This window comes from Alternaria burnsii (assembly GCF_013036055.1).
Source record: "Alternaria burnsii strain CBS107.38 chromosome Unknown 750, whole genome shotgun sequence".
NCBI lineage: Eukaryota > Fungi > Ascomycota > Dothideomycetes > Pleosporales > Pleosporaceae > Alternaria > Alternaria burnsii.
The window spans coordinates 2550264-2574749 of record NW_024066108.1 but is presented as its reverse complement, the minus strand read 5'-3'; the positions used below and the strand labels follow the sequence as shown (position 1 = coordinate 2574749).

Below are 24486 nucleotides of genomic sequence, written 5' to 3'. Positions count from 1 at the left end.
TCAAATCGAAAGCTGAACGTCTCTCTGAATAGCTTGAACATCTGCGCAATGGCAGAAAAAATTTACTCGATTTAGAAGCGTGAAATCAAGTGAGTCGAGACTCCAAGCCTGGAAGATCGGGTCAGAAATATTGGGCGTTCGGTGGAGTAAGGAAAAGTGAATGAAGGGATGCAAATGCTAATGCAAATTATTTTGATGTGAGAGCCATAGGCAAATCCAGAGTTCGCTTGGCTGGGATGTCGGGTACGGTTCTTGACACTCGAAATGCTTCTAAGGTTCGCTAACGGTCGAACCAAGGTTGTTGGCGTCCTTATTGATTTTATTGGAGCTACTCAGTTCAAAGCAACGTATAGGAAGCCAGGAGCTTGTGGGACTTTGGTGTCGCCAGGTTCAACAAGAGCTGTGTAGTCATGAGAAAGAGCTCATGGCCGCATACTGCGAGGCCTTGAGTGCTTTTGGACGTTAAAGTGAGGTAAACCGGACATGAGTTTCCTCCTATGAGTAAGATGGTAGGCTTATCTTTCTTATGCCATTAGACTGCGGGTACTAATACGTTCAGATTGCGCATATTATCACTGCGCACTGGGAACTGAATAGCGAAAGTCATGGCGAGAGTGTGTGAGGATTGCTCAATGAGCGTAAGGAGGTTACCAGCCGTAATCGCCGGATAACCGTTTAAAGACTTCAGCCCATAGACTATACTTTGCGTACCGATGACTTTTCCGATAGGACGGTGACGTGAATATGAATAAACAATCGCTGCCTATTGACAGACGTCTTTCGACGGAGATGATTTGACAGGTAACGATGAAGTTAGAGAGTGTCGAGGAGCAGGCGGCCATGAATAGCGATAATCTTCGCACGTGCCCCACGCTAGTCGGGCCGACGCCAATTGGAAGCTTCGCGTCATTGCAGCTACACTCCAAACACGCGATGTTTGCATACAAGATAGCCGGACCGTCGCTGCGGTGCGCATGCTACGCGTCTCAGCCACCAGCGATTTCCGTCTTTCGTCCAACCGTGTCAAGGCTTCGCTACCTTTCGCAGCAGCGCGCACAATACGCCCAGCTGAGAAGTGAAGCCCCAAGACCTAACAACGAACAGCCACCTATACCGGAAGAAGTACTACGACGGGCGGTGGACGATGGTTCCGACAACACATATACACAGTTTCCCAAAGTCAAAGTGAGATACTTCATTCCTGCGATTTGGGCACTTTCTGTATCCGGCGGCATCTTCTACGGTCTCGCCTACCTAGAGGCCAAGAGCGAACTCAAATCCAAACCAGCATCTGGTGGAGGATGGCTTCAAGCGTCACAATGGAGTACAAAACAACGTGGCCCGCCGACCCCGACTGAAGTCGTGACTGGAGCCTGGACTAATCTTGACCCAATTTCGAGAGTCACGTATGGAATTATTGGAGCCAACAGCGGTATCCACCTGAGCAGCTTTCTACTGCCCAGAGCCTGGGAAACACTATGGCATCTGCCCGCTCGCAACGTCAATTACACCCAATTTACATCCATGTTTGTACATGGTGGAGCTTTGCATTTCTTCGTCAATATGTACTTCTTGAACAACTTCATGGCACCAGTCGGATACTCTCGCCTATTCGAGGGCAGCCCGTACCATACATTGTCGTTCTATCTCTCAGCTGGTGTGCTTTCGGGCTTCGCTCAACACTGGACAACTTTGAGCACTCGCATACCTTTTCATAGGCGACCAATCCCTGAAATCTTTATTCGTTCCGGAGGCGCATCAGGAGCACTGTTCGGAATTCTTGGAGTCTTCTGCATGCAATACCCTCATGCTGGCCTAGGAATATTATTTGTCCCTGTACATTTCGACGCGCAATACGTGCTGCCCGCGATCCTACTTTTCGATCTGGTTGGCATTATTCGTGGGTATAGCTTTGTGAACTTTGGTCACGCAGTAGGTTCAACGCGCAGAGCGACGCATATCACTTGCTAACGACGACAGGCTCACTTCGCTGGTGGAATGCTGGGCGTAGCATACTCGTATTTCGACGGAAAGACAAATCTTTGGAAGCCATTGGTGCGCCGTTGGAAACGCCGCCTGCAGCAATCCTAGTCGCTCGGAAAGTCTTGGGCCGTCTTTGACCATGCAGAAGGCGTGTAGACTTCAAACTGCTTGAAGATGCGATGGAAGTCTCATTCGTAGGCCATAACCGCAAAGCACATATCTTCTCAATATATGCATTGTGCAATTGACCAACGAACACAAACATGATCAAACTCTAAAGCATCTCCAAAGAAGGCATGGTGTTGCTTTCAGGGCAATGCAAAAATTGCTTTCTTCTCTTTCACGTAATGCAAACTAATGATATCGCAAAGGAGAGCTCCAAGAGCGCTCAAGAGCATATATTCCACATATACACCAATACTCTTTCCATTCTAGATGGAAGCATGCAAGCTAACATATCCAGTAACAGCGTCACCATCGCGCTCGAACCTGGTGATGGTTCTCATGTTCCCTTTGAACTCAGTAGTCGCATGCGTAGGCGATGTTTCGTATTGAGCGCGATACCCCCAGGTGCTATACTGCGAAGTGTGCAATTCGAGCCTTTCCGAGCTGTGATGAACTACCTAGACAGCGGAGAGTGTTCCCCAATCTTCACAGGTCTGGCCGAGGGCAACGCATCCCTACTTCTCTTCGCTCAAACGTGGGTGCTAGCGGCGCAACTTGGTCTAACTGGATTGCAGAATGATCTCATGACGATGATGATTGGCATTCATACCAACATCATCAACGGAAGAGGTACAGACTTGGACGTCCAGTACACTACCGACGAGTCCCTCCTTGAAGCTTTTCAACATCTTCGAGACCAGATCGGACGCAACAGTCATGCCGAAAACTTCCTCATATGCTTTGCTGGTAGGACGGCACCTTCAATCAGCAAACTGGAACGAAACCTCAATACCGCGAAGACTGACCTTGCTATTCGAAATGAAATATTGGCGGAAGCACGATCGTTTAGTCCAGATCCCATCAAGAATCAGCCAGAGATGTTCTTTGTTAACGACAGGAGGCGCCCTTCTTACCCACAACTCGAGATACAGCCAAACAAAACAGGTTCAGATAACGGATGTTGGACATCCACTCACACAACACATCCGATCGATGTAAACGACGCCGATAGACCACAACTGACCAAAACTTTTGGAGGATTCGGTAATGGTATACAAAAGCACTCGTCGAAGATGCCTAAGCACAAATATCATGTAGGCCATCCCAGATCTCCAGATTCTACTCACACGCTACTACGTAGCTCGTTCTCCAACCAGCCAGATGAGGCTCGTGATCCCAGAGTGCGCATACATGTGGGCGACCCCGATGAGCCAAATCTGTCGTATCCTTCACAGGGTGTGGACAATCACAATGGTGACCTTAGTGCTTCCACTGTAGGCCATGATGGCGTGTTGCACTTGGATCGACCTCCGTCATTACCATTACCATCGGCGCTACCGCCGCTTTCCTCACCATCACCACCTTCGGCATCCCTGAAATGCCCACGCCCGCCTGTGTCTTCGCACACTCACTTACCATCTCACCGGTCCTTTGTTGGTTCCCAAGATCGAAGACTCGAGGCGCCATGCGTCATCCAAGTCTTCCAGTATAACAACAAGGCGCACGACAACGCGTATCGCATCAAGAACGAGAGCGAAAGTACTGTAGCAGCTCAAGTGCAGGGCCGTGGTAAAGGCAGAGATAGGACTGTACGAGCTGTAGCAAATAGTGATGGACAAGGCCACAAGCTAACTAAGCAAAGGAAAGGGAGACGATACAAATGGTTCTCCCTCTTGACTTGTGGCAGTAAACACTACTAGAAGGGAGGTAACTGGGCGACAGTATAGAAAGATGCGGCGTGGACATTGTGGGTACCTTCAGTCTGATTGGCAGAGATCTACACTTGTACTTATGTCATCCCCACCCAAAAGCTTTTACAACGAAACAATCTCCCTCTAATCCACCCTCTGTTTCTACCGAAAATACTTCCTCCAGCGTGGTGTATACTCCACAAACCAGTCTCTAACCTTATGCTTCCCGCTCATCCTACGTTTCGCACTAGCCATCCCGATCATCTCACTATCTCGACGTATCAAGTCTATGCTATCCACCGTCCGTGAAGCAAGAGATCCTAGCTCTTCAACGTTCACATCTTCTTCCCCTTCTTCCTCTCCCTCAGTGTCTGTATTGTTACCGATGCCGCGGTCTGGAATAGAGTTGTCAATGACAATACTGCCGACAGCTTGGAGGACTGAGCCAGAAGTCTCTTCGGTATCTTCAATTTCTCTTGTCATATGGTCGATGCCCATGCGTCCTAGTGAGAATGAGGGTGTTCTTGCTTGGCAGCGCGTGAGTGGGTACATGGTCGCGAGAATGCCACTATCTGTCGTTTTGTTACGTGACAGCATGCTCCAAGAGCTTGTGGGTTGGACTCGTCGAATATTTTCGGTGAATTTGTATGATTGGTTGTAGTCGCTAGCGTTTGAAAGCCGAGGTTGCCGTCTGTATCTTATAGGCTCAAGGTATTGTCTGCTAAACAAGAGTGGATATGGCTTCTGCTTCATAGTGCCTGGATGAATCCGGCGATGCGATGTCTTTGTGAGCTCCCAGAGAGAATGAAATATCATCTGTATTATATATACTAGTCAAAGTTTTGGGCCTTCCTTGTAATGCTAAACGTGGAAGCTACGACAACTGTACCAGAGTTCACAAATTATATCATGGTTCGACATGCTCTTCCCTCCGCTTTATTACTCATCCCAGCGTTCCTAATTGGAAGCCCAAGTACTCTGCAATCTTAACAGCCAAACTGCACATGCCCGGCCCACTTAGACTGCGCAATGCAAAGCGCGCTTCGCTTCCCATTACAAATCGAACATCTTGACGTCCGCTGCCCTAAACTTTTCGCCAAGCGCCCTGACCTTCTCTTTGAATTTCTGCTGGAGCTCTTTAGGCATAGCCGTGAACCCTCCGACCTCCTTGACCTTGCTCCTCAGGTCGGCTGGTAGTAGTTTCAGATAGTCCATGTCGGATGAGTTCATCATCTCCGCGAATTTCTCATCGAACATCTTTTCGAACTTTTCCGCGCTAAATCCGTATGAATAGCTGCATGGGCCTTCATGTGGAGTGTCGGTATAGCCTAAACGGCGTAACGTCTGGCGCGCGAGTACCTTCATCTTCTGTTCACATTCGGTACAATACCAGCGCGACACCAAGCCGAAGCCAAGCTTCTTTATGCATGATCGATGAAAGTTCCCAGTGGAACAGTCGCGATATGAGCAAACAATAATGTCCGTCTTTGGAGATCCTGTCTTCGGTAAGGCAGCACGACAATAGCACATGTACCTCGTATCCGAACGTTCGAACTCGTTGCGCTGGATATCCTGTAGCATACTCTGGGTAAGCCCCTGGTTCATAGAACTGTTCTTAGCGTAGAGTCGCTCAAAACGAAGCTCTTGCGCCATAAGAGTTCCGGGATTGTGTCCATTCTTGACGTCATCATACTCCTTCTGTAGACGCGCGGGCACGCCGTCTGGGTTGCGATTGCGCGATCGGCTGATAGGATCTTCCATAAAGTAATTGATTAGGTCATCGTCTATGAGCATCAAGCGGCCCTTTGTTCGATGATCCTTCTCATATAGCGACAGCAGCTTCTCGCCACGGAGGCGGTTGAACGGTCCAGTACTACACAGCTCAACACAAGGCATCGCCAAATAGCACTGGTCTGTCAAAGGATCGACACAGGAGCAATCTGTATTGGAGTTAATATCCACTGTGAAGATGCAAGTGCGAAGTACTCACGAGGCTCGTGGAAAGGACAATCCGGGACGTTATTTTTCTCAAAGGAACACGAGCTACTGTGTGAACACCCACTCCACGACGGCGAATATGGATTGGTGAGTTGATCAACAACAAAATTGCGTACAAACCGGATCCAGTGCATGTGCTTGCCATGTTTTGTGATCGGCATAGATTCAGGCGGAGGCACCAACGATATCCCATCACTGGAATCGTGAATCATAGCAATTGACTCTACCATGAGGTCGGCGAACTTCCCTTCAGTTTCTGTATCTATCGAGAAAGATTGCAGTGTCTCGTCGATATTTAGGACGTTGGTGTCGACCTCGGTCTTTTGTGGTGTAGAAGGGCCTTGCATTGAGATGTCAAGCTCATCTCCAACGTCTTCGGTGATGATCACGTTTGATGTAGAGTGCTTCTTTGCTTTGCGCTTAGCTTCTCGAGCTTTCTTAGCTTTCTTCTTTTGTGAAACCGCGGCATGGCCACTGACATTGTCTTCCGTCTGGAAAACGAAGGTCTCAGGCTCTTTCGAACACCAGATCATCGGAGGCTTCACCTCACGAGTTTGGGAATATGCATCATCGAACGACGTTTTCGCAGCGGAGATATTGGGAAAGTTGCGAGAGTCGGAAGACCATGGTGCTGACCCAGGTCGGCAAGCCTGAGCTGGGCGCTTGCTTGGGATGTTACCCCAAACACGTGCCTTTGGTATCTGCTTTGTTGGCACACCTCCGTTCGTAACGGCCTTCCAGCCATCGGAGGCTGTCTTGACAGGTTTCTCTGCGCGACCACGCACTGGAGCTGGTGCACGCTCTGGAGGTTTAATGTTGATCACCATGATCGCGGCAGCTGGCGTACCAGAAGCTGGAGCATGTGGTAAGGATAGTAGTGGGGTATAATAAGGCTCGATAACTGCAGCGTAGAGTCCATCATCGCCACTAACGCGCTTGTGACTACTCTCAAGATGTCTCCGGTCCGGGCTGTGAGCATTTCTAGGCCGGCAAGGAGACTGGTCTTCGAAGTTTTCGCTGAGAGCCATTAGCTGACAGCCTCTTCTATTGATTCCACAGAGCTATTCAGCGTCTCTCTGCAATCCGGTCAACCTGAGACAAGGAAAATGAACGTACCTTGGAAGTATACTGGTTTCATGTACAGGAGTGATGGCACCACTGAAATCATTCGAACTGGACGCAAACTTCTCACCGGTCTTCCAGTCCTTGTCGGTATACCTTTCTTCTACAATCCCGTAGGATGTCTTGTTAGTATATCTGAGGTAACCAGCCCGCCGCATGCGCGACTCAGCATTGTCTTTGTTGACCAACACAATATCCTCAAGCACGGCGTGCTTCAAACCGTCGACGAAATTGTGAAATGTCTTTAGCTCTTTCCCCTGCAATCCCTTGGTTTTTGTGTTGCGTTTGATTAGCTTGTTGATATGGAATGTCTCCAGGATGCGTTCCATCTCGGCTTCGAAGTCGATATCGGACGTATCTTCATGAGCCTCGGCGAGCTTTCTAAGCCCCCTCCGATTGACCTGTGTGCTATATACATGAGCGTGGTACTATGAAAGGATTAGCAAAAACGATGGAAACTATCGAGATCAGTATAACTCAAGCACTTACTCGGAGCTGCCTTTCGATCTCATCGACCTCTTCTGGATTACGCGGTCCGTCGGCTTCGTTGCTCGTTGTGCCTTCAGCGGAGTGCACGACGGAGTCGATGTATCCGATCTCCTCCAGAGTGATGACTCTCGATCTACTGGCCGCTCTCACAAGACGCTTCGCATCCTTTCTCTCGCGCTTCGACAATGGTGTATCCCCGTCACCGGGTTCTCTCACTCTTCCACGTTCCTCTGGCCCGAATTCATCTGGTACGATGCTCCAATCGACCTCGCCGCAACTCTCGTAGACGGCACGTAACCGCTCGGCGATATCGTGATGGCGCCTGTAATGCTGTTCATCAATTGCCATACAGTACTTGCACGTATGACCTCGAAGGCGCATGAACATAGCCTAGACAGAGTTAGAACGCCGGTTGCCTTGTGTAAATCCAACATGACGAACCTGGTGGAAGCGGACACATGGCTCGCTGTGCTTGCCGAAACAAGACGCTCTCGCACCGGGATGGCTCAAGGGACGCTCACAGATCCCGCAGTGGTGTCTGAATTGGTCAGCGATAGTATATGCGTTGGGCGTTTGCGTCCGAAAGGTTCCGGCAGCCCGAGTAAATAAATACTGCGAAACAACTTACTTGAGCGCCTCTGAATCTTCCCACTTAAAGAGTAGGCTGTTACCCATTTCTTGCAGCAAGCTGTACCTTTCAGATTGACAACAAATTGCGTGGTTCGTGGTTGTGGAAAAAGGTAGGTGGGGTTTGTGCTATGCTAATGCGAGTAGGGAAATAGACGACACTTTTGCCTGGCCGCAGAATCTTCAGTGAATAAGACGCGTGGTAGTTTGGAACTGTTCTCGCTAACGCAGCGGGGTGAGGTGCAATGGTCGTGCGTGACGGTGTATTCTCATAGCCCAAGGCTGACTACGTAATTGTGGAAAGAGCGAGTGGCTGTGACTACACGACGATGAAATGATTTCTGTAGAGACTGGATCCAACAACATAGAAGTGATGCACATTCGCGCCGGACCAAAGGAAATGCCTCTTTTGCTACGAAAAAGCGACTCGTCGTTGCGGTGAAAGATGCAGTGACCCGACGATCCGTACGGTCTCGCGCCGCTGCACCATAGCCGGGACTAAGCACAGCATTTGGAGACACTGCAAACGCAAACCACGAATCAGGTACCACCAATTTAGGCATCCGACACAACACGCGCACCAGCCCAGACATAGGGATAGTTGCGTTGGTACCAGTTGACGCTTTGACACGTTAGTAACATGGCCTCGGCTGCAGCTGCCGCTCTCTACTCACAATGTCTTTCGTCCAGCAACGCGTGGATGCGTCGCCCACGATCCACCAAGCGTGAGGTTATGTTTGCCGTCGAAGAAGTCGGCTGCCTACTCTTAGCATCGTCTTATCATGTGTTGAGGAGCAGAAGCCCGTCGGGTCCCCTCATACCTGTATAACCTGGGTACAGCTCCATCGGCTCAAAGCCGTCATGCTTCTCCAGCACAGTACTAGTCCATTCCCAAACACCTCCCAGATCAGATTGGCCACAGAGCTTGTTGCCCTTTTCGACCACCGAGACTGGGTGCCAGTGTTTGAAGCCCACGTTCGTCCCTTCAAGGTCGATGAAGAGATCGCGTGGATTGAGATCAGATACTGCGCCGGAGTCGCCGTTAGACAAAGAGTGCGGTGGTGGCGTCTCGAACACCCCTTCGTTGATCAAATGCCTGCAAAATCTTAACCGTGAATCCAAGGCATTGCGAAGTACAAATATTACCCGTTCACTGCTGGAATCGTGTTTCCAAGCGATTTCTCAAACTCTGGTTTCATGCCGTCGACGTAGCTGTAGATGCTTCGTGCTTCTTCCATCGTGGGAATACGACCACCCATCCACTGCGCGCAGCCAGCTAGTTCGTCGTAGGATGCGACTACAGGCCAACCCATGGCAAACTTCAAAGGGACAATGCCGTATACAGTGCGGACAAATGTGCCCTCTGTAATGCTCTGAGGTGAGCCATTGGTTTCATTATGTTGACCATTCACCACACTGTCTCTCTTGCTGATGCTTGTGTCCTTGCCATTAGGATATGGCTGCTTGCACCACGATGCAGGTATAGCTACACGGAACAGTCAGCGAATCTTGATCAGAGATGTGGTCAAGCCAGCACCAGCGACTCCACTCCAATGTTACGTACCTGTCTTTCCTGTCTCAGTCAGATATGTGGCGTACTCTCCGTTCGTGATCGGGCGAGCCTTTGCGCGGAAGGACTTTACGTGCGCTGTACGGCGAGGTCTCTCGTTATCCCATCCAAAGTATCGTATGGTTTTGAAGTCATCCTCAGGGTCTTCAAGACCTATTTGGATGTCTGATTCAGGAATCGTGAACCACTGGTTCTCATTTGCCAGAGTCTGCGACTGTGCTGCAAATGCTGCAAAGTCTGGAACCTTGGTACCAGGAGGTGGCAAGACCTTGTCACTCTGGATCAGCATGTAGAGCAAAGTCTCCAAATGCATGACTTCATGCTCAAAACCGATCCAAAGTGCTCGAGACACATGGCCATTCGATTCCGCCTCTCCTGAACTATAGAGCGCTTCGACTTTGCTTCGTACTGTCTCTTGAAATCCTAGAATGGTCTTTAGCGGCGGCCACTCTTCAGGAATCTCGGAGTGGGCATGGCACTGAGTTGGATCTTCGACATCAGGATCAACGCCGCGCTCAAAGATCTTCCAGAAATAGGCAGGGTCCGAAGGCTTGCCGGCGGTGGCGCGGGCGATGTGGATATCTAGGAATGTAGGAATGTGGCCGAGGTAGAAGATACACTCGTTCCGAAGTTTGATGGGCTTGGAGAGTAGCTCTTCTTCGGGTATCATGTCCTTTGAGACCGCGTCCCAGGCCGTCCAAAGTTCTCGCCACTCGGCCAAAGAGGGTACTGGATTCGCCGCGTACTCTTTTGGCTTGGTGTGAAAGAACACTGCGGGCTTGGAAACAAAATGCAGACCGTAATCGCCCTTTGCGTTCGCCCATACAACGTTCTCCGCGAGTTTGGCCAGCTCCCAAAGCTCTTTCGCTTCTTCGCGGCTGTACTTGTAAGATTCCTCAATGCGGATTTTCTCGCCCTGTTTGATCGGGACACCGTCGACAACAGTGTCTTTGAGTGGTGCGACAAAAGCGTGATGTCTTCCAGCTTGGTTGTCGTACTCGCCAATGGCTTCCCAGTTCTGAATATCGAAAGCTTTCTCGCCCATGATTGCGTTTGCGTGTTTCAGGCCGTTGAGGATGAATTTGTGCGTTACACCGTTGCAATCGTTGTACGCATGGTAAACACGCTAGTAGAAGTATATGGTCAGCGTGTGTTTACGTGCATCTCGTAATAACAGTTTTACCTCGGGATCTTTGCATGAATCGATACCGATAAGCATGGTATCACCAGTCTGTAGGACTGCACCAAACCCAGCAAGGAATGGCGGCACCTCATGGCGTTTGAAATTGCCCAGGCTGGAGCCCAGCCAAAGGATGGTCTTTGGTTTCTCTTCGACTTCGGGAGTCTTCAGCCACTCTAGGGCATCGTCGTACGTGCCGTACAACCCAAAGCACTTGACATGCTTGTATCCATCTGCATGCTTGGTTAACAAGATTGGAAGGGTTATCCACGTAGATCAATGTAGCGTGCAGTGATAAGGAGATAAGGGCGTTGATTTCCACCATGTTGACGCACATACATGCAGGTTCATGCAGGTCTGACCACATTCACTGAATAGTGTATACTGTGGCACGCTTGATTTAAACCCCACCCCCTCTCTGCAATATCAATTATTATGAGATAATTGCTTACCTGTAGGTATTTCACCGAATGTTCTCTCCAATTCCGGAAGAGACAGGTCGACAGCGTAATACTCGACGTCCTTGCCAAGACGATCGACAGCCTGTAAAAGTATGTTCACCTTTCTGAGATTGCTACACAACTATTAGTACTCACGAAGCACAGGGCTCGTTTCCAATCTCTTTTTAAGTGGGAGCCGAGACCCTACCCGCTCCCCAGTTCCACGATGATGGAGTTGGATGGGATTCGTTCGGCGATTTTATCCGCATATGTCTCGAGGACCTCGATTTCGGCATTTGTCAAGTAGTACCTGGCGCAACGAACTTGATCAGCTTAACGTCCATATAAGCCACGAGTGAAGCTGCTCACTCTTCTTGGTATGTGATTTCTTCGAACAATCGGAGACCTTCCTGGCTGATAGAAGAGAAGTGGGGTTAGCGTGCGTCTGACGCCGGTTACACCGTCGCTTACTCGTAGAGCAGCAACGTAGGCAGCTTCTTTTCGCCACCATTGTTCGGTCGCAAACCATTCTTGATATCAGCAAGAATATCAGACTCCGCGGTGTCTGTCCGGATATCGATTATTTTGGTCGCCATCTTACCGTGATGCAGGGGCTTGGATAGTATCGTAAATCGGTATGCCCGTCAAGAGCCGTTCTACTAAGCACACCCTATGCCGAGGGCTGCGCAATACTTATATGGTGCGAAAAGTACGTAATGTGGGTACTCGGATGCTTATGCCGTGCGGTAGCTGACGGTAAATAGAGGGCCGGTAGTAATTCTAATGGAATAGTGTCGAATGCAAAGTCTCGTCAGTGAGCAGATACTGCCACACTGCTTGGCTAGCGGCTGCAGTGGTAATATCACTCGCAAACTCGCAACAAATCAAGACATCCGTTCTTCTCACGATTGACAGCGGTACGACGAAAATGCCTACGCCGCTCGAGCACATCATCAACATCAACCCCGCCTGGACAAATTGTACCGACACCAGGGCGATGCGGAAGCATGGTACCTGAACGTACAGCATTGTTGTGAAGCCATAATGATGACGTCATTGTTTGCCAACTAAGGAAGGGACGGCGGAAGTCCGAGATCAAGAACGTTGAGCAGCTGTAGGGAAACCGATGCCAAATGAAAGCATTCAGGAACATGCTGCACGACGGCCTGTTCCTCGGTCGCGAACTCTGGCCGGCCACGACAAGTTCGTGACGATCACGCTGCCTATTGCGGGGTCGAGCAATTGCTGCATAAGCGATGCCGTCACAGTGGAGTGGACACATTACACAGTATGCTGCAGCTGGGTTGGTCAGACACTGAGTGTGGTGAGCACAACGTGATTGGCCACGTGAGCGCCCTGCTAGGCAGAATCGACGTTGGCGTGGGCGAAGTGCGGTGCCAACGTAGCGAGTAGATGAACGGAAGCAAGTAAGTGAGAGCAGAAGAGCGATAGCGATAGTTTGATACATAAGGATGCCCGGGATGATAAATCCAAATCTGACCTGTATAGTCGCATGCCGAGGTGCGACGCCAGCGCGGAATAGTGGCGCGCGGTCATGTCCGCACACTCGCTCATCAGAAAGCTGCTATTCAGCCCTAGGCATACGCACCATGGACACAAGGCCATCGTTCGTGTCAGAATACCATGAACCGACGCAGGTACTTGTACTTGCACGCTGTTCCGGCCAAGATCTGTGGACCCGCTATATTCACCCTTCCAATATCGTTCAGCACTCGGAATCTGCCAAGGTTTGGGATTCTCTAAGACGAGTGTTGATAATACATCCGTGCAAACAGCTGTTACGGAACTCCCTTTCATGCGCGCACAGCCGAAATCATGCTATCTCACCGATGAGTCGTCGCCTTGAACGACGCTGTGCATTACATGCAGAATCACAATGTGGCTTGACCCTTGCATAAGGCATCACAACACCACCGCTAAGACCATACGAACACCCCCGGCTAAAGCCGTACATGATTCGAGTATCGTCGCTCATCTCGATATTTCCTCTGAAACGCTGAAGATGCTGGGATGATTGCATCCGAACAGCTACCAAACCTTCTTCTGCTCGGTAGACTCATCAATCATAGATCCAAAGCCATCTTAACGAAGACACCGGACAGCACCTGTACAAGTTATTCAATTACGTGGCGGATAATACGATCAATATGACGGCTCAAGTGCTCTGAGCCGCCCACACCGAAGAAGCCTAGTAGCGAGCCTGACTGCTGCAAGCCTCCCCGCAACCCTTAGTAGCCTTTCTGATTGTCCCAAGACACATGGCTTTGCCTCGTCCCTTGATCACGGAATTTCCGCTGAACAATTATCACGAGTCGAGCGTCTGGCTGCCAATCACTTCTGGCCTAGAGCCAGACTTTGCGCCACTGCTCTGCTCGAGACTCGATGGCATCTATCGTTCCCGGTATCCGAGGCAGCACTCAGCCTTTTGATAGTATTGAACAAGCCCACGCTTGAAGTAGCTAGTCCTCATTACGATGGCCACTACAATCACCTATAATAAAACAAATCTCTTAGCCGAACCGTGTCGAAGCCTGCATCCGTAACATCTTTGCCTTCGCACCACAAACAACAGTCGCATTGTCTCTTGTTGCTTATCGGGTTCGAGGAACAGTAAGGGCTGTACCACCGGCGGCATGGACTGTACCAAAGCTTCTTCCCAGCCGTGGGGCGTTGCCGCTACCAATGACATCTTCCCTGCCAACGAAGCTCTCAGTTGGTCTTTCAGGATCTCCAAGTTGCAATCCGAGAAGGAAGTCCTAGAAGACGGTCTTGCCAATTGTGTTACCTATCTACAAGTTCTGCGCAAAAAGCAAGCTCGAACCGAACGACGATTGGTCACAGACTCCTCATTATCCCGGAAGAAGAGAAAGAAAATCCAACAGGGCAAGCGTGAATTGGAGAAAGAGATCAAGCACAGAGAACGAGACGAGCAGGCTTTCCTCAACAATCTCCAGGCTTGTAAAGCAAATATTTACGTGGCCGAGACTATCTCAATGCCGTCTACAGCCATCTCATCAACGATGCCGGACATTGCTTCAATTTCGACGCAATGCTCGTATCCAGTAGATGTGCAAACTGAGCCTACCGAGATGAGCTGGAACGGCTGGACGGATGACACGGTACTCTCGCCGTTCGAAAAGGAGAGCAACAGTCCTCTCTTCGCAGAGGATGTCGCTCCGGACGAACGTTTGGAGATTGGTAATGTTGGCAATGTTGGTGTGACGATGCTTGAGAGCTTCGGGGAGTCTTTTCCTGTTCCGCCCTTGGAGAATATCAAGGCTAGACAGCAGGTGTTGGCTAACACACAAACGCACGCCTTGTTGAGCGCCGAGGCTGCAATCTTTCAACCTCAGCATATATACATGGGTCAGCGGGTTGCTGTAGATCAACAATTAGCCCAACTCCATCTCTCTTCTTCGATGGCGATCACCACTTTGAAGATCAAGGCGCTGGAGCTTCTGGAAAAACGCATTGTCAGTGACGCTGGCATTGGTCCAGTGCGACGACAGAGTTCACTTGCGGATATTGATGATGAGCCTGGAATCCAGACTGGGGCCAACTGGACAAGACAGCAAAAGCCGAGCAAGTTCACTATAGGCAAAAATCTTAGGATTAGGACAAGCTCTCTATGATGAGAGAACACGGTGGCATGTCAGGCAAACGTCTCAGAATACCCCACGGCACTTGGTCGTATTGGTAGAGTCCCACCCTCATTGGCGCGTTGTGTACACTCGATCCGCATTTTTCCATGTCGTTCGATCGCTCTCGATCACACCTTTTTGAGTTTCAGCCTAGCGGCAGCCAGCGTGGACGAAGGAACGGGCGGGCAAACACGGTGCAAGGAAGATGCAGTGTTTAGTCGTTGGGGCGCAGGATGCAAGGAAGCTGCGTCCTGTTGCAACGTAGTGTTGAAAATGCAGATTTTTGGTTGCTTCCACATGTCAGATGGCCTCGGCCCATCGCTGCCGTTTTGGGTGGAGCGGATTGCCCCACACTGTGCCGTCATAACAGCACACCTGCACCCGTGTTTGCTCGCCTCGCCGTGCAGACAAGCGAACGACGACTCCCCTCCCATACACGTTCAACATTCGCACGCTAGCCAGAGTTCAACACTCTGCGCATGACGGTTGGTCCAGAAGAGACGGAGCCCGGAGCCGCGCTGTGTGGCCCCAACAACCACCTCGACTGCATCCCGGCAGTTCATACAGCAGCCCACCGCGTAGTGCTTGCATAGCGTCGCGGCAAGCTCGCGCCGTAGCCGTCCCTGCAATATAACCCGCGAGCCCCTCACTCAGTTCGCGCCGGAAGAACCGACACCTCTTCAATTGCCTCATCTCCTCCAGCATGGCTGATGTTAGCAATGGACCCAAGGGAGACGACGGCCAGCTACGAGAGCGGCCGTCGGCTAAGCCACTGCATCTCAACAACGCAGACGATGCTAAACAAAAGGTCCTGGAGCTGAATGACCAAGAAGACAAGAAGCATAAAGATGACAACAAGAAGCGAACCTATGGAAGAACTCCAGACGGTACAGGTATGTCTCATCTGGTGCTGTGCCTACGCAAGAACAAGTATCACGCATGCATGGCGCGTCCACCCAGACTCGGACCTGCTGTTACTGACGCTATACGTCTAGTCTTCATCGTTCCACAGACTCACGACATGGTCTCACAGCTGCTCTCGCCCTCGCAACCCAAGAACCTGTCCGATATAGCAGTCCTCGCTGTGCTTGCTGCCCTGATCTTGACCTTCGTCGTACTGCCCAAAAGCGCCCGCATACCTGTATTCGCAATCGTCTTCCTCTTCTGGCGCGCCTGTTACAATGCTGGCATTGGCTGGTTGCTCGATGGCCAGTCTAAACACAACCGTCTCGTCCTGTGGGCAAAACAAAGCCATATCTTCGAGACGCCTGAATCAGGCAAGAACCCACGTCCCGCGCTGTACAAGCTTTTGAAGCGGGAATTAGAGACCAAGATCCCAAACGACTATAAGTTTGAAGAGGCGCCGCTCGAGTACAACACGTGGCTCGTGTTCAGGCGCGTCGTAGACCTCATACTCATGTGTGATTTCGTGTCGTACTGCCTTTTCGCCCTCGCCTGCTTCAACCGCCCCCAAGAGAGCTTTTTCTTGTGGCTCCTGCGATGGACAACTGGTATCGTCTTATTCCTTTTCAACCTATGGGTCAAGCTAGACGCTCATAGGGTTGTAAAAGACTTTGCTTGGTAACCACCTTACTTGTATAGCGCCTGAGAATCATGGCTCACCATTCTTAGGTATTGGGGCGATTTCTTCTATCTCATCGACCAAAGCTTGACGTTTGATGGCGTCTTTGAGATGGCACCGCAGTAAGAGGCCCCATCATGCTTCTGGTTGAAGAAGACACTAACGCACCGCCTCCACCCAAAGCCCAATGTACTCGATAGGCTATGCTGGGTATTATGGTATTGCCCTCATGATGGCGAGCTACAAAGTCCTAGCAATCTCCATCATCGCCCATGCAGCCCAATTTGCCTTTCTGTCGATAGTAGAGGAGCCTCACATAAATCGTTTGTACAACCCCCCACCACCCCGCCGTACGCGCCATAATTCTGGGGATCTTGCTATGGAAGACCGACCCAAAACTAGCCAGTCTGATGTGGCCTTCTCCGAGCCAGTCTTCGATCCCATCAAGCACCAACCTGCCCAAACGCACCACATTGTAGGGCCTCTTAACACGGATTTCCACCGATCCATTGATCTCACGGTAGTATTGCTCTCGTTCTACATGTTTTGCTTGGCTACGCTGACCCCCAACACCTGGCCGGTGCGAACATTCCTCTTCATCAACGCATTCGGGTGGCGGCTTTGGTACGCATTAGGATTGGGCTATATTCTGGATCGTCAGTCCAAGAAGAAGAATTGGACAAAACACTTCATCAAGTACGGCGACACCAAGGAGGAAGCTTGGCGTCAATGGAAATCTCTGTACCATATGAGTACAACCATGAGCCATGCAAGCTTCGTCGCTGTGGCATGGAAGATGTACAGTCTTCCATCGGATGGCCTGAATGGCCTCACTCTCTTTCGCCACGTTCTTGGTGCAGGTATGATTGTACTCCAGCTCTGGGTTGCCATGAGTATCTACGAGTCACTTGGCGAGTTTGGATGGTTCTGTGGGGACTTTTTCTATGATCCACCCTCAAGGTCATTGACTTACTCTGGCATCTATCGATTCTTGAACAATCCTGAGCGAGTTCTTGGATTAGCTGGTGTCTGGGGGGTAGCTCTGATCACCTGGAACCCGGCCATCTTCTACCTTGCCACGACCGCACATGTTCTCAATCTTGTGTTTCTCCAGTTCGTCGAGAAGCCACATGTAATCAAGGTGAGTGCAAACTGTTTTGGAGCAGCCTGGCGACTACACGCACCTATGCAGGTTGTTACGACGTCTGAAAATCGCCAACATGTCGAGTTTGTTCCATCTGTCTATCCAAGCTTTACTGACTGTAATATGTGTAGTTGTATGGTCAAAACTTACGCGAAATGTCTGGTGTCAGCAAAACCGTGCGCCAAGCACTACCAGACCCGGTTCGCCAGTGGCAATCAGCAGCCGATGAATATCTCAACTCTACCATGGAGTTCATCGAGAAATTCTTGGACAGTGCAAGACCGAAAGTGGCTGCCAATGTCGACGCTTTTGTCAAGGACACAACAAGTCTTTTCAGGTCTTACCCAACGCGTATTCCTGTCACTGGTCGTTCATCGGAGCCATCTGGGCTAGATTCCAAACAGTACAAGCTTGAGATTGAAGGTATCCGCTCACCGCCTACGGTAGAGCAACAAAAGAATGGTGGTCGAGAAGGAGAGCTTGCAAGAACCCCAGCGATCCGTACCAATGACTTCAAGACACTCATCCTCGAGTACGGCGCTCCGATCAGAGTTCGTTGGCAAGCACCCATCAACCACAGCAAGAAGGACTGGATTGGCTTGTACATGGTCGCCGACAATCAATCCCGGGACGTTACACGCATCAGCTCTAACGGGCGATGGGTAGCCACCAATCCAGACGTCTTTGACTCGACTCGAGCTGATGATGGCATTCTCGTCTCTGATAAACTCCTGCGTGCCAATGCCACCGACGAGGAATCGTCTGATTGCTACACTGGTGAGGTAGAATTCCGCGGAGATAAGCTCTGGTGGACCACTGGTGTCTTTGAGTTCCGCTATCACCACGGCAGTCGGCATCACGTAATGGCACTCTCGCAAGCTTTCGAGATTCGTATTCCAAGGTTCGATGAAGACGATGTGGAGGTGGATTCTAATGGCACGATCCAACGTGCCGTGGAAGAAACCCTGCTACCCATTATCCAGAACTGCTTCGACCACGATCCTGAAATCGCTCCATCTACTCCCGAGGAGCCTTTTGGTAGCCTAGTTGAAAGAGACGGGAAGTTTGCGAGACGGGTAGTATTTGCAGTCCACCAAATGTACGTCTCCTCTCTTTGTGCGTACCCTGTAGAGATTACTGATGATGTCTAGGTTTGGCATAGAATTTGCCCCTGAAGTGGTCCAGGCAGATGGTACAGTCAGTCGACTTGCTTGGCGCATTCTGAATGCTAAGAAAGTCTTGGTGAGCCATTCACGAGCGACGACGAAGGGGCTAGGTCACTAATGGTACTGGTAGGCCCCTTACAGCATGTCGTCGGCTACCCACGGCAGGAACACCCCAACACTAGGGTGAAGATTGCTTGGACAGTACCGCCACCACTGGCTCATGCAGAAAGAAGCACGGTCGGTTCTTTGTCTCTATGTGAAGTCGAGCTTGAACATTGCCCCGATGAGGAAGGCTTCTAGAGGGTGGGCCCATGTGTCTGGCGAACAGCGGGTAGGATAGCACATGCGAGCCGTTCACATCTCCAATGGAGCTTGTCAAGACTGGACGGGTGGATTTATGCTAAGCTTGGCGCAAGCAGATGACGATACGCGTTTTCGGGTGTTGTTCATTGTATATGCACGAGGGGTTGAGGAGGAGTTGTGCATAGATGCGATGTACCAGTGTATAGTAGTAGGGTACATGGGCGTAAAAGTACTATATTAGTTGAAATAATATTGCACCTTGGACGAGACGTGGATTGAGCTACAGGATGCAGTAAAACGGCTGCGCACATACAAGTTGCTCATGTTGCATTCCAGTCCATTCATGGATAAGAAGTTTTAGATAAGATGCGGGGCAGGGTTAAACGTCATGCTGTTCACCGTACTCTTTGCCCAGTTTGGGCGTGCGGCGACCGAGATGCGGAGATGATCTTATCAGATGGAGATGGCGACGCGGTCAAGGTGATTCGCAGCGGCTGGTTTAACCTCGGTCTGGCCCGTGAGAGCATCTTCTGGAAGCTATCGCGCCTCCTCTGCCGGTCACATGGGCGTCGCATCAGATTTAACTCGACGTTAACACAACGGGGAACTGCAGCAGACTGGCGTGCTTCCACTCTCAGATTGCATTGTTGTGCTCTATCTCTCTATTTCGCGCTGCACGTGTCGTAGCCTCACATCGCTCGGGCGTCCGCACCTTCGGCATCCCAGCGGGTCCGCACGTCACCACGCGACATCGCGCCCCTTTGATTCCAACGTTCCTTGTATCAACCCAGCAACCCATCGTCAGCACCTCATGATGGGTAAAGGCTCCTCCAAGACCAGCACCAAGGTGCTGCCACTCATCCCTCTCGCGTCGCCCCTCGCTGTGCTCCCGGGCACAACACTCAAGATCCCCATCACCAACCGCTCCGATGTCGCCGCCATCCTCGCGAAGATATACAGCATCAGCCCTACCGCGAAGCCCGACGCGGCTATTACAGTGGCCTGTGTGCCGCTCAATTCCAACACGCTTGGCCCGGACGGCCAGTTGCTGATTGACGATGGACACCAGGGCGACAAGACGGTGTACGAGAGTGATCCGATGCAGGCGACCAAAAAGGATATCTTTGGATATGCCTGTGTCGCCAAGGTCAATGGCGTGCAAGGCAGACGGCAGGGCGATCTGAGTCTGATCGTCGAAGGCCTGGAGAGAGTGCAGGTTGTCGACGTTGTGCAGGAGAGGCCCTACTTTGAGGGAGAGCTGATGGCTGTCGACGAGTACATCGACATTGCGAGCGCAGAGCTCCTGAACCAGTTCAACCTCCTCAAGCAGCTGTCGCGCGAGCTGCTCGCCCTCGTCCGCCTCTCCGCCATCCTCCCACGCACGCCGCAAGTCACGCTCTCGCCCATCGTCGCCCGGAGGCTCGAAATGTACATCACACGCAAGGACTTGTCAGAGGCTGGTGCGCTGGCCGACTTCATGGCGAATGTCGTCGAGAGCACACACGAGGAGACGCTGCGTGTGCTGGCAGCTGTGGATGTCAAGGAGAGAGTTGACAGGGTCATCGAGATCCTCCAACGCCAAATCAGCAGCATCCAGGGCAGCACACGCATGACAGTCACCACAACACAAACACAGGCCGGCAGCTTGGATATGGACACACTGCGCCGGCTGCAGCAAGAAGCCCTAGCAAGGAGAGGCAAGATGGGCGGTGGCCTGCCCGCTGGTTTCCCTGCCGGTTTTCCTGGTGGCGGCCAACAACAGGCAGGTGAAGAAGAACCGAGCGAAATTGACGAGCTGAAGAAGAGGCTACAAGACGCCAAGCTATCTCCAGACGCCGACAAGGTGGCTCAGCGTGAGCTGGCAAGATTGCAGAAGATGAACCCAGCACAAGCAGAATACCAGGTCTGCAGGAACTACCTCGAGAATCTTGCCGAGATACCGTGGACCAAGACGACTGTCGACCAGCTCGACGCGCAAACACTGGTCAAGGCGAAGAAGCAGCTCGACGATGACCATTACGGTCTTGAAAAGATCAAGAAGCGACTATTGGAATACCTAGCAGTCCTCAAGCTCAAAGAGCAGGCGAATAGGACCATCGACGATCAGATCCGCGCCCTCGCCGAAACACCCGAGGGAGAGGATGAGGCCAAGGATCAGGAACCAGAAGACAGAGTTGCAAAAGAGCCTTCAGAGGCCGGACAGCGACTGTTGGAGAAGAAGCACATGGTCGACAAGTCCCCAATCCTGCTGCTTGTCGGACCGCCAGGGACGGGAAAGACTTCACTGGCCAAATCAGTTGCTACTGCGCTTGGCCGCAAGTTCCACCGAATATCACTTGGTGGCGTGCGCGATGAGGCAGAGATCCGCGGTCATCGTAGAACCTATGTCGCTGCCATGCCCGGTCTCATCGTTAATGGACTCAAGAAAGTTGGTGTTGCAAACCCAGTTTTCTTGCTCGACGAAATAGACAAGCTGGGCATGTCAAACCACAATGGCGACCCCGGCGCAGCCATGCTTGAGGTACTCGATCCGGAGCAGAACCACACTTTCACAGACCACTACGTCAACATACCCATCGACCTCTCCAAGGTCCTCTTCATCGCCACCGCAAACTCGCTCGACACTATTCCGCCACCGCTGCTCGACCGTATGGAGACTATCCAGCTCTCTGGTTACACCACACTTGAGAAGAGGCACATCGCTTCAAGACACCTGATTCCTAAGCAGATCACGACCAATGGTCTCCGCAACGAGGACCTGAGCATACCTACCGACGTGCTTGACAAAATCATCACATCCTACACACGCGAATCCGGCGTCCGGAATCTTGAACGCGAAATCGGTTCTGTCTGCCGTTCCAAGGCTGTTGAGTACGCCACGGCGAAAGATACAAACACGTTGGCGGCCTACTCCCCTGTCGTCACTCTAGAAGATCTTGACAGTACGCTCGGCATTGAAAAGTTCGCCGAAGAGCTCACTGAGCAGTCCTCGCGGCCAGGTGTCATCACCGGTCTAGTCGCATATAGCACCGGTGGCCAAGGATCGATCCTCTTCATCGAAATTGCGGATATGCCCGGTTCCGGCCGCGTTCAGCTAACCGGAAAACTGGGTGACGTTCTCAAGGAGAGTGTAGAGGTGGCCTTGACATGGGTCAAGGCTCATGCTTTCGACCTTGGTCTGAGTGCAAGCCACGACGAAGATATTATGAAGACTCGTAGCATCCACGTTCACTGTCCATCTGGTGCTATTCCCAAAGACGGTCCTAGTGCCGGTCTTGCTCACACCATTGGACTCATCTCCCTCTTCTCGAACCAACCTGTCCCGCCCACGCTCGCCATGACTGGTGAAATCTCGCTGCGTGGGAAGGTTCTGCCTGTTGGCGGTATCAAAGAGAAGTTGATTGGCGCATTGAGAGCTGGCGTCGAGCGAGTGCTCCTACCTGAGGGCAACAGGAAGGATGCTAGGGATCTGCCGCTGGAAGTTACACAGGGTCTCAAGATCGAGTTTGTCGGCCACATTTGGGAGGCTTTGAGCAAAGTCTGGCCTGAGAGGTGGGAGGGCGAAGATGGTAGGAGGGGATGGGAGAGTAGATTGTAGATTGTAGATTGCAGACTTGTACGAGTGATGGGTCTTGTACGGGCTTGGGGAGTTGGCTTGGGGCTTTGTATTTAGCGTTGCATTCGTTGCTGTTGATTTGAATACATCAACATTGGTACTCATCTCTCCCACGTATACTTTCGTCTTGTTGATTTAGAATGGCGTCATCTCATTTCGTGTCACTCAATACTCCTGTGTATAATCCTCTTCCTCAACTCACCTTCCTTGCTCAACTCGGGTTGCATTCCATGAGCCAATGACAAAGACATTAAATGTCACAAGACAATGAAAAGGCCGAGGCCCGCATTCCTGTGTAGACCCGTCAAACGGGGTGTGCGAGTGTACGAAACGCGCGTCTTTCTGGGCTTCATCCTATTTTCTTTTTTCATACCTCTCCACTTTCAAACTGTGGTGTTCAAAACTAGCGAGCAGAACATGATCTCGTTCGCCTTCCTTCAGCCAGTGCACATTCAGTGGGTATACGGGTTAGCCCGAGATTTCCAACCGCAAGCCAGCACCTAGACATGGTTGCGGCACGCCCAAAAGCAAGAACTCCGGGCAAACCTAGGTGTTGGTCTACAGCCTTTGGAAAAAGCATAATAATCACTGTCATATCTATGCTCCTTCCTTCTGTTCTCAAGTTCTTACCGAAGTCTTGGTTGGTTGATTGACCAATTGATCGATTGTGGCTTGACGCCCTATTCTGTAACCTCCTGCGACTTTCGAGCGGGTATCGAAATCTTGGGACTGGGCCATATGCGGCTTCAGGTAGAGCGTACATTCGACGATGGGCAGACGTGGCCGCCATTTCCACAGATGTCGATCATGTACGATGGGCGCAATCTGATATTATCACTTTTCGAGATGCTTGCCAGGCCCTACACATAGTTCTTACTGTATGTTATTTACTCAAAGCTAGTCGATCAAACGAATTCCCTGCATCTTCAAACAAGAAAACCCGCTCTACAAGCCATCTACAGCAAGATCAGTCAGCGCCGAGCACGCGTCACCTCTCCGGCAGCGTCGGGCTCATGGACCTCTCATTTGGGAGAACCATGGACGATCCTACTATACCAGCTTCTCAAAACGACAGCGACACTCAGACGTAGTTACCCGAAACGCCGGGAAAGAGTGGAGAGACGGAATCTGCGGAGGCGGCGGATGAGGACTGAGCTCTACGCGCAACGCACGGGACCGACAACACCCCAGCCCCTAACTTGTTCCCACAGTAGTGTTCTGGCCAAGAATACTGACTCATGCTTCGGATCCGAAGGCCCATTTCCACCAGGGTGACGGGTGGCGTTTCAGGGACCGTAGAATACTTGGTAACGAAGGTCAGGGATCAAAAGATTCAAGGAATGTTTTTTTTTTTTCGATACACGCCGCACGGCTCGATGGGTATACCATTATGGTCATTCGACGCGAGATTAAGTGTATATACCCTCTGGACGGATGGGGTTTGGCACGCCAATACGTGATAGCAGTAGTGAATCGAGCCGCAAAAAGCATTTAGTGTAAGCTGCTAGTGTTATGATGGCGGCACAAAGCCATGGGTAGTTGTTGACACATGGCCGCTCTATGTGTCTCGACGGTGATACTGTATGTTTCTGTGCTATCCATGTCCCTCAACTAAAGTCAATAATGGTCTTTCTACCAGACCAAAGGTTAATCTTGCGACACGCCTACATGCAATGCAATTTCGGCTGCGAGCATCCAGATGCCATCCGGTGTTGACGTCGCATTGGGATGTCGCAGTCGTCTAGGTT

At 51.2% G+C, this 24486-nt stretch overlaps 6 protein-coding genes across 6 annotated transcripts; 4 read left to right on the top strand and 2 right to left on the bottom strand.

The window, feature by feature from the left end:
- Positions 1–933: 933 nt before the first annotated feature.
- On the top strand, positions 934–3848 carry GT037_002295 (uncharacterized protein; the record flags this gene model as incomplete). The annotated part of the gene is made up of 3 exons (XM_038927342.1): positions 934–1932; positions 1981–2055; positions 2355–3848. 3 exons carry the CDS (start codon positions 934–936, stop codon positions 3846–3848), a joined length of 2568 nt encoding a protein of 855 aa, XP_038790634.1.
- Positions 3849–4001: 153 nt separating this feature from the next.
- GT037_002294 (uncharacterized protein) lies at positions 4002–4391 on the bottom strand (the record flags this gene model as incomplete). The annotated part of the gene is made up of 1 exon (XM_038927341.1): positions 4002–4391. One exon carries the CDS (start codon positions 4389–4391, stop codon positions 4002–4004), a length of 390 nt encoding a protein of 129 aa, XP_038790633.1.
- A 501-nt stretch (positions 4392–4892) lies between these two features.
- GT037_002293 (uncharacterized protein) lies at positions 4893–11861 on the bottom strand (the record flags this gene model as incomplete). The annotated part of the gene is made up of 17 exons (XM_038927340.1): positions 4893–5115; positions 5374–5779; positions 5830–6854; positions 6954–7387; positions 7449–7838; positions 7890–7986; positions 8077–8136; positions 8689–8697; positions 8750–8831; positions 8897–9171; positions 9222–9561; positions 9640–10771; positions 10829–11058; positions 11278–11399; positions 11474–11575; positions 11635–11679; positions 11737–11861. 17 exons carry the CDS (start codon positions 11859–11861, stop codon positions 4893–4895), a joined length of 5097 nt encoding a protein of 1698 aa, XP_038790632.1.
- Positions 11862–13919: 2058 nt separating this feature from the next.
- Positions 13920–14918, top strand: GT037_002292 (uncharacterized protein; the record flags this gene model as incomplete). Its single annotated transcript, XM_038927339.1, has 1 exon — positions 13920–14918. One exon carries the CDS (start codon positions 13920–13922, stop codon positions 14916–14918), a length of 999 nt encoding a protein of 332 aa, XP_038790631.1.
- Positions 14919–15630: 712 nt separating this feature from the next.
- Positions 15631–19006, top strand: GT037_002291 (phosphatidylethanolamine n-methyltransferas-like protein; the record flags this gene model as incomplete). Its single annotated transcript, XM_038927338.1, has 7 exons — positions 15631–15820; positions 15923–16508; positions 16560–16631; positions 16693–17650; positions 17785–18752; positions 18805–18895; positions 18950–19006. The coding sequence occupies 7 exons, from the start codon at positions 15631–15633 to the stop codon at positions 19004–19006; spliced, it is 2922 nt and encodes a 973-aa protein (XP_038790630.1).
- Positions 19007–19936: 930 nt separating this feature from the next.
- On the top strand, positions 19937–22720 carry GT037_002290 (atp-dependent protease la; the record flags this gene model as incomplete). The annotated part of the gene is made up of 1 exon (XM_038927337.1): positions 19937–22720. The coding sequence occupies one exon, from the start codon at positions 19937–19939 to the stop codon at positions 22718–22720; it is 2784 nt and encodes a 927-aa protein (XP_038790629.1).
- Positions 22721–24486: the final 1766 nt, after the last annotated feature.